The following is a 13,615-nucleotide window of genomic DNA, read 5'->3' as shown; positions in this document are numbered from 1 at the left end:
GTACGACTTTGTATTCTCGGCGGATCTCACAATGCAGCCAGGACAGAAGACAAATGGTGTCTGTGGACAGATTGGAGGAATGAGGGTCGGCGGTTTCTGAGGCTCAGATTCGGTCTCCAGGGACAGTCTGGGATCCACCAACAGATGAATGATGATAGAAGTCGGGAGGATTACCTTTTGGAGCGAGATGATCCCAGGAGTCTGGTCTTCTCCGAGGATCCTCCCTGGAGGAAACAAAACCAAACCATCAGGAGACGGGAAGAGGACTTCTCTTACCAAGATCAGGAAGCTGAGGAGTGTACACACCAGGGGTGGGGGTGGAGTGAGCTGTGCCTACATGGGGGGGTGGGAGTGAGGTGTACCTACAGCCAGGGGAGGGGGAGGGGGGGGGGGGGCAAGGAGTGCATACACAGGGGGACTGCCCGGGGATTTACCTCTTCCATGCTGGTCTCCATAGGGAGCAGTCTGTGTGTGGATTTGGCCCTTGCTGCACTCTTGGCCCCGGATTGTCTGGTCGGTGAAGTTGTGTCCTCAGACTCCTCTGAGGAATGAGCTAAATATTCGTGAAGTTTCTGCACCAATGTGTTTAACTTGCTTTCACTGGAGGAGGAAGAGAAAACATTTAGTAAAAGTCCACGTGACCCTCACCTTGTAAAACATTCAGAGTAACATAGAAACATCTGTCTATAGATACAAACCAGGGGCGGACGGACAACTCATGGGGCCCCCGGGCAATAGGGGATCATGGGGCCCCTGTGTCCTTGCCCACACTCAAAAAAGCCTATGAAAAAAGGTACCAGGGGCATCTCATGGGGCCCCCTACTGACCCCAGGCCCTCGGGCAGTGCCCAAGTTTCCAAAATGGTCAGTCCACCCCTGATGCAAACACATTGTATACACCCCCCAAGCTGAGCTCTCATGCCTAGTGTGGTCAGTAATAGGAGAGCAGAGGGAAAACAGGAACACCGGGGACAACAAAGAGGAGACGTCTTCATACATTAACATTGACTTCTCCATCACATCCAACACCACCACCATCAGTCCCTCCCCGCAGGCCAGAGTACTGGGTGTCATTGTGGACTCCAACCTATCCTTCCAGCCCCAAGTCCAATCATTAACAAACTTATGCAGACTCCGCCCCCGCAACATGCAGACTCCGCCCCCGCAACATGCAGACTCCGCCCCCGCAACATGCAGACTCCGCCCCCGCAACATCACCAAAATCCACGTGTTCCTAACCCCAGAAACCACTAAACAGCTCATCCACTCCCTCATCATATCACGACTTGACTACTGCAACTCCCTCCTCACTGGCCTGCCCCGCCACAGGCTATCCCCGCTTCAGTCCATCCTGAACACGGCGGCCAGACTCATTCACCTTTCCAACCGCTCCGTCTCCGCCACCCCCCTCTGCCAATCCCTCCACTGGCCTCCACTCAGTGTCCTCCACCCCTCTCCGCCAATCCCTCCACTGGCCTCCACTCAGTGTCCTCCACCCCTCTCTGCCAATCCCTCCACTAGCCTCCACCCCCCTCTACCAATCCCTCCACTGGCCTCCATTCAGTGTCCTCCACCCCTCTCTGCCAATCCCTCCACTGGCCTCCATTCAGTGTCCTCCACCCCTCTCTGCCAATCCCTCCACTGGCCTCCATTCAGTGTCCTCCACCCCCCTCTGCCAATCCCTCCACTGGCTTCCGATTGCACAACGGATCAAATTCAAAATCCTAACACTGATGTACAAAGCCGTCCACCATACTGCCCCGAACTACATCACTGACCTAATATCCAAGTACCGCCCAACACGCACACTCCGCTCCTCACAAGACCTCCTTCTCTCTAGTTCCCTAGTCTCCTCCTCCCATGCCCGCCTCCAGGACTTCTCCAGGGTGTCACCCATCCTCTGGAACTCCCTGCCCCAACCCATCAGATTATCACCTACTCTCCTCTCCTTTAGGCGCACCCTGAAAACCCATCTCTTCAGGGAAGCCTACCCCACCCCCTGCTAACTTGCCTCCCTCCTCCACTCTTCCTACCACTCCATCCCCCACAGCTATCTCCTCCTGTGCCACCATCCCCCCCCTCCTAGATTGTAAGCTCCCAGGATCAGGGCCCTCGATCCCCTCATGTATTGTATTGTCTCCCATTGTAATGTACAGCGCTGAGCGAACCATTGGTGCTTTATAAATACTGTATAATAATAGTACATTATACAGACAGCCTGTGTATAGGGAGCACTGGAGAGGGAGTACATTATACAGACAGCCTGTGTATAGGGAGCACTGGAGGAGAGGGAGTACATTATACAGACAGCCTGTGTATAGGGAGCACTGGAGGAGAGGGAGTACATTATACAGACAGCCTGTGTATAGGGAGCACTGGAGGAGAGGGGGTACATTATACAGACAGCCTGTGTATAGGGAGCACTGGAGGAGAGGGAGTACATTATACAGACAGCCTGTGTATAGGGAGCACTGGAGGCGACCACCAAACTGTACGGATCCACCGATGCCGGCGACCACCAAACTGTACGGATCCACCGATGCCGGCGACCACCAAACTGTACGGATCCACCGATGCCGGCGACCACCAAACTGTACGGATCCACCGATGCCGGCGACCACCAAACTGTACGGATCCACCGATGCCGGCGACCACCAAACTGTACGGATCCACCGATGCCGGCGACCACCAAACTGTACGGATCCACCGATGCCGGCATCTACGACTACCAACACTTTCAGTCAAGTACCCGCCAATAGCGATTCTTTGCTGTGTGATTTGTGCTCACGGACACTAATTGCACCACAAAGAATAGAATTCAGTTCGGACAGAAATGTGCTTCCTGGCCACATCACATGCAGCTTCCCAGCCACTCCCAGCTGAAAACAGGACCACCCTACAGGGGAGGAGCCAGACTGCAGCCAGGACCACCCTATGGGGGAGGACACAGCAAACACATAGCATGGATGGGGGGGGGGGGGGGGGGGAGGAGCCAGACTGCAGCCAGGACCACCCTATGGGGGAGGACACAGCAAACACATAGCATGGATTGGGGGGGGGGGGGGGGGGAGCCAGACTGCAGCCAGGACCACCCTATGGGGGAGGACACAGCAAACACATAGCATGGATTGGGGGGGGGAGGAGCCAGACTGCAGCCAGGACCACCCTATGGGGGAGGACACAGCACACACATAGCATGGATTGGGGGGGGGGGGGGGGGGAGGAGCCAGACTGCAGCCAGGACCACCCTATGGGGGAGGACACAGCAAACACATAGCATGGATGGGGGGGGGGGGGGGGGGGAGGAGCCAGACTGCAGACAGGACCACCCTACAGGGGAGGACACAGCAGACACATTGCATGGATGGGGGCAGGCCGACAACTCATGGGGCCCCCAGGCAATAGGGGATCATGGGGCCCATGTCCTTACCCACACCTAAAAAAGCCTATGGAAAAGCCAATGAAAGGTACCAGGGGCATCTCATGGGGCCCCCTACTGACCCCGGGCCCTCGGGCAGTGCCAGGGGGAGGCAGTGTGCTGCGTGAATGAACTTTATTTGCAGGGTACACGGACACGTCATTAGGGGAGCCTGCAGAGAAGAGGTGCGATATTCTGCATCATACTGCACGGTTGTGGGACGCAGAACATCTCAGCATTCTGGTTTGCAGAGGACACAGAAAACAGTCACTGCCCTGACCGCAGCGTTCCATGTGGACAAATGTGGGAATGGGCCCTCAGGGGCCCATCACAGGGGTTTTGCTTTGTGCTGTGCCCATCTGTGCCCCATTGGGGGGAGATTTCCCTTTACTTCCTGGTGTGGCTATGGGACAGGAAGTGGAGAGGAGAAATCTCCCTCACAGGGACACAGAAAGCAATAAACACTGACGGGGGGGGGGGCTCATCTCCCCCTCCATCCAACACTGACGGGGGGGGGGGCTCATCTCCCCCTCCATCCAACACTGACGGGGGGGGGGGGGCTCAATCCCCCTCCATCCAACACTGACGGGGGGGGGGGGGGCTCAATCCCCCCCTCCATCCAACACTGACGGGGGGGGGGGGGCTCAATCCCCCCCTCCATCCAACACTGACGGGGGGGGGCTCAATCCCCCCCTCCATCCAACACTGACGGGGGGGGGGGGGGCTCAATCCCCCCCTCCATCCAACACTGATGGGGGGGGGGGGCTCAATCCCCCCCTCCATCCAACACTGACGGGGGGGGGGGGGCTCAATCCCCCCCTCCATCCAACACTGACGGGGGACGGGGGGGGCTCAATCCCCCCCTCCATCCAACACTGACGGGGGGGGGGCTCAATCCCCCCCTCCATCCAACACTGACGGGGGGGGGGGGGCTCAATCCCCCCCTCCATCCAACACTGACGGGGGGGGGGGGCTCAATCCCCCCCTCCATCCAACACTGATGGGGGGGGGGCTCAATCCCCCCCTCCATCCAACACTGATGGGGGGGGGGGCTCAATCCCCCCCTCCATCCAACACTGATGGGGGGGGCCTCATCTCCCCCTCCATCCAACACTGACCCGGGGGGGGGCTCATCTCCCCCTCCATCCAACACTGACCCGGGGGGGGGCTCATCTCCCCCTCCATCCAACACTGACCCGGGGGGGGCTCATCTCCCCCTCCATCCAACACTGACCCGGGGGGGGGCTCATCTCCCCCTCCATCCAACGCTGACCCGGGGGGGGGCTCATCTCCCCCTCCACCCCTCCATCCAACGCTGACCGGGGGGGGCCTCATCTCCCCCTCCATCCAACACTGACCGGGGGGGGGGGGCTCATCTCCCCCTCCATCCAACACTGACAGGGGGGGGGGGGGGCTCATCTCCCCCTCCATCCAACACTGACAGGGGGGGGGGGGGCTCATCTCCCCCTCCATCCAACACTGACCCGGGGGGGGCTCATCTCCCCCTCCATCCAACACTGACCCGGGGGGGGGCTCATCTCCCCCTCCATCCAACGCTGACCGGGGGGGGCCTCATCTCCCCCTCCATCCAACACTGACCGGGGGGGGGGGGGCTCATCTCCCCCTCCATCCAACACTGACGGGGGGGGGGGGGGGGGGCTCATCTCCCCCTCCATCCAACACTGACCGGGGGGGGGGGGGCTCAACTCCCCCTCCATCCAACACTGACGGGGGGGGCTCATCTCCCCCTCCGTCCAACACTGACCGGGGGGGGGGGGGGGCTCAACTCCCCCTCCATCCAACACTGACGGGGGGGGCTCATCTCCCCCTCCATCCAACACTGACCCGGGGGGGGGCTCATCTCCCCCTCCATCCAACACTGACCCGGGGGGGGGCTCATCTCCCCCTCCATCCAACGCTGACCGGGGGGGGCCTCATCTCCCCCTCCATCCAACGCTGACCGGGGGGGGGGGGGGCTCATCTCCCCCTCCATCCAACACTGACGGGGGGGGGGGGGGCTCATCTCCCCCTCCATCCAACACTGACCGGGGGGGGGGGGGGGGGGCTCAACTCCCCCTCCATCCAACACTGACGGGGGGGGCTCATCTCCCCCTCCATCCAACACTGACCGGGGGGGGGGGGGGGCTCAACTCCCCCTCCATCCATCACTGACGGGGGGGGGGGGGGGGGGGGGGGGCTCATCTCCCCCTCCATCCAACACTGACATGAGGCTTTATCCTTCACTTCCTGGTATTGTACCTCCGGCACGGAGCCGACGTCGGAGCTGGGCCTTAATATTACTGCAGCAGAGGAACCCGACACATGGCAACCAATCAACGATCACTTCTGTCCACAACCGCTACATCCAGATCACAATGGGAGTGTTCAATGTAACCTCAGCAACCGCCCACATTCCCCGCCCACATCACCTCCACCAATACACCGCAATGTACAGATCTGTGCACCGCCCACATTCCAACTCCGCCCACATGTCACCTCTCCACCAATACACCGGAATGTACAGATCTGTGCACCGCCCACATTCCCCGACCCGTCACCTCTCGACCAAAGTGTACAGGTCTGTGCACCGCCCACATCCCCCAACTCCTCCCACATCCCCCAACTCCTCCCACATCCGACACATCACCTCTCCACCAATACACCGGAATGTACAGATCTGTGCACCGCCCACATTCCCCGACCCGTCACCTCTCGACCAAAGTGTACAGGTCTGTGCACCGCCCACATCCCCCAACTCCTCCCACATCCCCCAACTCCTCCCACATCCGACACATCACCTCTCCACCAATACACCGGAATGTACAGATCTGTGCACCGCCCACATTCCCCCACCCCACCCACATCAATGACTTATCTTTACACTGGGAACACTCATAATATGGGAGGGGGTCACCTCCGTAGGACGATGAGGGGGGGGGACAGTACACGTGGGGTCACCTCCGTAGGACGATGAGGGGGGGGGACAGTACACGTGGGGTCATCTCCGTAGGACGATGAGGGGGGGGGGACAGTACACGTGGGGTCACCTCCGTAGGACGATGAGGGGGGGGGGACAGTACACGTGGGGTCACCTCCGTAGGACGATGAGGGGGGGGACAGTACACGTGGGGTCACCTCCGTAGGACGATGAGGGGGGGACAGTACACGTGGGGTCACCTCCGTAGGACGATGAGGGGGGGGGACACCTCCGTAGGACGATGAGGGGGGGACAGTACACGTGGGGTCACCTCCGTAGGACGATGAGGGGGGGGGACAGTACACGTGGGGTCACCTCCGTAGGACGATGAGGGGGGGGACAGTACACGTGGGGTCACCTCCGTAGGACGATGAGGGGGGGGACAGTACACGTGGGGTCACCTCCGTAGGACGATGAGGGGGGGGACAGTACACGTGGGGTCACCTCCGTAGGACGATGAGGGGGGGGGGGGACAGTACACGTGGGGTCACCTCCGTAGGACGATGAGGGGGGGACAGTACACGTGGGGTCACCTCCGTAGGATGATGAGGGGGGACAGTACACGTGGGGTCACCTCCGTAGTACGATGGGGGGGGGGGGGACAGTACACGTGGGGTCACCTCCGTAGGACGATGAGGGGGGGACAGTACACGTGGGGTCACCTCCGTAGGACGATGAGGGGGGGACAGTACACGTGGGGTCACCTCCGTAGGACGATGAGGGGGGGACAGTACACGTGGGGTCACCTCCGTAGGACGATGAGGGGGGGGGACAGTACACGTGGGGTCACCTCCGTAGGACGATGAGGGGGGGGGACAGTACACGTGGGGTCACCTCCGTAGGACGATGAGGGGGGGGGGGGACAGTACACGTGGGGTCACCTCCGTAGGACGATGAGGGGGGGGGGGGACAGTACACGTGGGGTCACCTCCGTAGGACGATGAGGGGGGGGGGGACAGTACACGTGGGGTCACCTCCGTAGGACGATGAGGGGGGGGGGGGGGGGGGGACAGTACACGTGGGGTCACCTCCGTAGGACGATGAGGGGGGGGACAGTACACGTGGGGTCACCTCCGTAGGACGATGAGGGGGGGGGACAGTACACGTGGGGTCACCTCCGTAGGACGATGAGGGGGGGGGACAGTACACGTGGGGTCACCTCCGTAGGACGATGAGGGGGGGGGGGACAGTACACGTGGGGTCACCTCCGTAGGACGATGAGGGGGGGGGACAGTACACGTGGGGTCACCTCCGTAGGACGATGAGGGGGGGGGGACAGTACACGTGGGGTCACCTCCGTAGGACGATGAGGGGGGGGGGGGGGGGGCCAGTACACGTGGGGTCACCTCCGTAGGCCGATGAGGGGGGGGGGGGACAGTACACGTGGGGTCACCTCCGTAGGACGATGAGGGGGGGGACAGTACACGTGGGGTCACCTCCGTAGGACGATGAGGGGGGGGGGACAGTACACGTGGGGTCACCTCCGTAGGACGATGAGGGGGGGGGGACAGTACACGTGGGGTCACCTCCGTAGGACGATGAGGGGGGGGGGACAGTACACGTGGGGTCACCTCCGTAGGACGATGAGGGGGGGGGGACAGTACACGTGGGGTCACCTCCGTAGGACGATGAGGGGGGGGGACAGTACACGTGGGGTCACCTCCGTAGGACGATGAGGGGGGGGGACAGTACACGTGGGGTCACCTCCGTAGGACGATGAGGGGGGGACAGTACACGTGGGGTCACCTCCGTAGGACGATGAGGGGGGGGACAGTACACGTGGGGTCACCTCCGTAGGACGATGAGGGGGGGGGACAGTACACGTGGGGTCACCTCCGTAGGACGATGAGGGGGGGGGGACAGTACACGTGGGGTCACCTCCGTAGGACGATGAGGGGGGGGGACAGTACACGTGGGGTCATCTCCGTAGGACGATGAGGGGGGGGGACAGTACACGTGGGGTCACCTCCGTAGGACGATGAGGGGGGGGGACAGTACACGTGGGGTCACCTCCGTAGGACGATGAGGGGGGGGGACAGTACACGTGGGGTCACCTCCGTAGGACGATGAGGGGGGGACAGTACACGTGGGGTCACCTCCGTAGGACGATGAGGGGGGGGGGACACCTCCGTAGGACGATGAGGGGGGGACAGTACACGTGGGGTCACCTCCGTAGGACGATGAGGGGGGGGACAGTACACGTGGGGTCACCTCCGTAGGACGATGAGGGGGGGGACAGTACACGTGGGGTCACCTCCGTAGGACGATGAGGGGGGGGGGGGGACAGTACACGTGGGGTCACCTCCGTAGGACGATGAGGGGGGGACAGTACACGTGGGGTCACCTCCGTAGGACGATGAGGGGGGGACAGTACACGTGGGGTCACCTCCGTAGGACGATGAGGGGGGGACAGTACACGTGGGGTCACCTCCGTAGTACGATGGGGGGGGGGGGGGACAGTACACGTGGGGTCACCTCCGTAGGACGATGAGGGGGGGACAGTACACGTGGGGTCACCTCCGTAGGACGATGAGGGGGGGACAGTACACGTGGGGTCACCTCCGTAGGACGATGAGGGGGGGACAGTACACGTGGGGTCACCTCCGTAGGACGATGAGGGGGGGACAGTACACGTGGGGTCACCTCCGTAGGACGATGAGGGGGGGGGACAGTACACGTGGGGTCACCTCCGTAGGACGATGAGGGGGGGGGACAGTACACGTGGGGTCACCTCCGTAGGACGATGAGGGGGGGGGACAGTACACGTGGGGTCACCTCCGTAGGACGATGAGGGGGGGGGGGGACAGTACACGTGGGGTCACCTCCGTAGGACGATGAGGGGGGGGGGGGGGACAGTACACGTGGGGTCACCTCCGTAGGACGATGAGGGGGGGGACAGTACACGTGGGGTCACCTCCGTAGGACGATGAGGGGGGGGGACAGTACACGTGGGGTCACCTCCGTAGGACGATGAGGGGGGGGGACAGTACACGTGGGGTCACCTCCGTAGGACGATGAGGGGGGGGGACAGTACACGTGGGGTCACCTCCGTAGGACGATGAGGGGGGGGGGGACAGTACACGTGGGGTCACCTCCGTAGGACGATGAGGGGGGGGGGACAGTACACGTGGGGTCACCTCCGTAGGACGATGAGGGGGGGGGGGGGGGGACAGTACACGTGGGGTCACCTCCGTAGGCCGATGAGGGGGGGGGGGACAGTACACGTGGGGTCACCTCCGTAGGACGATGAGGGGGGGGGACAGTACACGTGGGGTCACCTCCGTAGGACGATGAGGGGGGGACAGTACACGTGGGGTCACCTCCGTAGGACGATGAGGGGGGGGGGACAGTACACGTGGGGTCACCTCCGTAGGACGATGAGGGGGGGGGGACAGTACACGTGGGGTCACCTCCGTAGGACGATGAGGGGGGGGGGACAGTACACGTGGGGTCACCTCCGTAGGACGATGAGGGGGGGGGACAGTACACGTGGGGTCACCTCCGTAGGACGATGAGGGGGGGGGACAGTACACGTGGGGTCACCTCCGTAGGACGATGAGGGGGGGACAGTACACGTGGGGTCACCTCCGTAGGACGATGAGGGGGGGGGACAGTACACGTGGGGTCACCTCCGTAGGACGATGAGGGGGGGGGACAGTACACGTGGGGTCACCTCCGTAGGACGATGAGGGGGGGGGACAGTACACGTGGGGTCACCTCCGTAGGACGATGAGGGGGGGGGACAGTACACGTGGGGTCACCTCCGTAGGACGATGAGGGGGGGGGACAGTACACGTGGGGTCACCTCCGTAGGACGATGAGGGGGGGGGGACAGTACACGTGGGGTCACCTCCGTAGGACGATGAGGGGGGGGGGACAGTACACGTGGGGTCACCTCCGTAGTACGATGGGGGGGGGGGAAACAGTACACGTGGGGTCACCTCCGTAGGACGATGAGGGGGGGGGGACAGTAAACGTGGGGTCACCTCCGTAGGACGATGAGGGGGGGGGGGGGATAGTATACGTGGGGTCACCTCCGTAGGACGATGGGGGGGGGATAGTAAAAGTGGGGTCACCTCCGTAGGACGATGCGGGGGGGGGGATAGTATACGTGGGGTCACCTCCATAGGACGATGCGGGGGACAGTATACGTGGGGTCACCTCCATAAGACGATGCGGGGGACAGTATACGTGGGATCACCTCCATAGGACGATGCGGGGGGACAGTATACGTGGGGTCACCTCCATAAGACGATGCGGGGGACAGTATACGTGGGGTCACCTCCATAGGACGATGCGGGGGGACAGTATACGCGGGGTCACCTCCATAGGACGATGCGGGGGACAGTATACGTGGGGTCACCTCCATAAGACGATGCGGGGGACAGTATACGCGGGGTCACCTCCATAAGACGATGCGGGGGACAGTATACGTGGGGTCACCTCCATAAGACGATGCGGGGGACAGTATACGCGGGGTCACCTCCATAGGACGATGCGGGGGGACAGTATACGTGGGGTCACCTCCATAGGACGATGCGGGGGGACAGTATACGTGGGGTCACCTCCATAGGACGATGCGGGGGGACAGTATACGTGGGGTCACCTCCATAGGACGATGCGGGGGGACAGTATACGTGGGGTCACCTCCATAGGACGATGCGGGGGGACAGTATACGTGGGGTCACCTCCATAGGACGATGCGGGGGGACAGTATACGTGGGGTCACCTCCATAGGACGATGCGGGGGGACAGTATACGTGGGGTCACCTCCATAGGACGATGCGGGGGGACAGTATACGTGGGGTCACCTCCATAGGACGATGCGGGGGGACAGTATACGTGGGGTCACCTCCATAGGACGATGCGGGGGGACAGTATACGTGGGGTCACCTCCATAGGACGATGCGGGGGGACAGTATACGTGGGGTCACCTCCATAGGACGATGCGGGGGGACAGTATACGTGGGGTCACCTCCATAGGACGATGCGGGGGGACAGTATACGTGGGGTCACCTCCATAGGACGATGCGGGGGACAGTATACGTGGGGTCACCTCCATAGGACGATGCGGGGGACAGTATACGTGGGGTCACCTCCATAGGACGATGCGGGGGACAGTATACGTGGGGTCACCTCCATAGGACGATGCGGGGGACAGTATACGTGGGGTCACCTCCATAGGACGATGCGGGGGACAGTATACGTGGGGTCACCTCCATAGGACGATGCGGGGGACAGTATACGTGGGGTCACCTCCATAGGACGATGCGGGGGACAGTATACGTGGGGTCACCTCCATAAGACGATGCGGGGGGACAGTATACGTGGGGTCACCTCCATAAGACGATGCGGGGGGACAGTATACGTGGGGTCACCTCCATAGGACGATGCGGGGGACAGTATACGTGGGGTCACCTCCATAGGACGATGCGGGGGACAGTATACGTGGGGTCACCTCCATAGGACGATGCGGGGGACAGTATACGTGGGGTCACCTCCATAGGACGATGCGGGGGACAGTATACGTGGGGTCACCTCCATAGGACGATGCGGGGGACAGTATACGTGGGGTCACCTCCATAGGACGATGCGGGGGACAGTATACGTGGGGTCACCTCCATAGGACGATGCGGGGGACAGTATACGTGGGGTCACCTCCATAGGACGATGCGGGGGACAGTATACGTGGGGTCACCTCCATAGGACGATGCGGGGGACAGTATACGTGGGGTCACCTCCATAGGATGAGCTCCAATTTCCTCATTTGGGGTCCCTCTGGCAGCCATGATGGATGAGACAATCAGCTCTGTGGGGTCACGCTAGAGACTCTACCCCCCACTTGGGCCCCCCAGGCCTGGACACCTGTAGCTCCACCCCCCAATGCGACCCCAGGCCTGGACACCTTTAACTCCACCTACAGTAGGGCCCCCCACACCTGTCCTCCCCGGTCCCCGCCCCCTGTGTCCCCCCAGTTCCCTATCCCCGCCCCCTGTTTGGACCCCGGGTGATGGCGGGAGATGCGGCCTACCTCTTGGGCTCAGCTGTCATGTCGCTCCCCGGCCCCCGGCTCTCCGCTCGGCCTTCCTCTCACCGACGTCCGTCCATTCCCGGGCAGGCAGAGGATGAAGACAGAGAAGTGAGACTCCCCAGGCCGGGCTCCTCCCCTCCCCCCTCACACGGCGCTCAGCACAAACAAAGCCGCGGCCGCCATCTTGTCCGGGGAGAGCAAGAGAGAGAGACGCATTAAATTGGCGCTTCCTTCCCCCACCCGCATCCTGCGCTCCCATTGGCTGCCGCCTCACCTCACACTATTTTCTCATTGGCCAGCCTGGCCGCACGGGGAAGTGGTTGCCTGGTAGATTGACGTAGCCTCGTCCGCGAAATCTGATTGGAGGGTATTGAAGGCCTCTTCCCTCCTCGCCACAAAGGAGGCCGCTGGGTATATTCCCCATAGAAATCTATAGGATCTCCATAGAGACACCATAGGATCACCATAGAGACCAGAGACCTCCCATTGGATCACCATAGAGACCAGGAACCTCCCATAGGATCACCATAGAGACCAGAAACCTCCCATAGGATCACCCTAGAGACCAGAGACCTCCCACAGGATCACCATAGAGACCACAGACCTTCCATAGGATCACCATAGAGACCAGAAACCTCCCATAGGATCACCATAGAGACCACAGACCTTCCATAGGATCACCATAGAGACCAGAGACCTTCCATAGGATCACCATAGAGACCACAGACCTTCCATAGGATCACCATAGAGACCACAGACCTTCCATAGGATGACCATAGAGACCAGAGACCTTCCATAGGATGACCATAGAGACCAGAGACCTCCCATAGGATCACCATAGAGACCAGAGACCTTCCATAGGATCACCATAAATACAACAGACCTCCCATAGGATCACCATAGAGACTAGAAACCTCCCATAGGATTACCATAAATACAACAGACCTCTCATAGGATCACCATAGAGGCCAGAAACCTCCCATAGGATCACCATAGAGACCAGAAACCTCCCATAGGATCACCATAGAGACCAGAGATCTACCATAGAGACCAGAGATCTCTCATAGGATCACCATAGAGAGCAGAGACCTTCCATAGGATCACCATAGAGACAAGAAACCTCCCATAGGATCACCATAGAGACCAGAGACCTACCATGGAGACCAGAGACCTCCCATAGGATCACCATA

The 13,615-nt window shown here is 61.3% G+C and overlaps 1 protein-coding gene across 1 annotated transcript in view; it reads right to left on the bottom strand.

Moving 5' to 3' along the window:
* ATRX (ATRX chromatin remodeler) overlaps positions 1–12,639 on the bottom strand; it is a 110,961-nt gene extending 98,322 nt beyond the window's left edge. The window contains exons 1-3 of the mRNA XM_089665465.1: positions 12,426–12,639; positions 435–600; positions 175–224 (exon numbers count right to left, since the gene is read on the bottom strand). Coding sequence (XP_089521591.1) covers positions 175–224; positions 435–600; positions 12,426–12,445 — 236 coding nt within the window. The 5' untranslated portion in view covers positions 12,446–12,639. The remainder of the gene's footprint in view (positions 1–174; positions 225–434; positions 601–12,425) is intronic.
* Positions 12,640–13,615: the final 976 nt, after the last annotated feature.

The sequence above is a fragment of the Staurois parvus genome, unplaced genomic scaffold, assembly GCF_062004578.1.
Source record: "Staurois parvus isolate SC_StPar_1 unplaced genomic scaffold, SC_StPar_1.0 ptg002206l, whole genome shotgun sequence".
NCBI lineage: Eukaryota > Metazoa > Chordata > Amphibia > Anura > Ranidae > Staurois > Staurois parvus.
The sequence above is the reverse complement of the archived record's forward strand: the minus strand, read 5'-3'. Positions and strand labels throughout refer to the sequence as shown.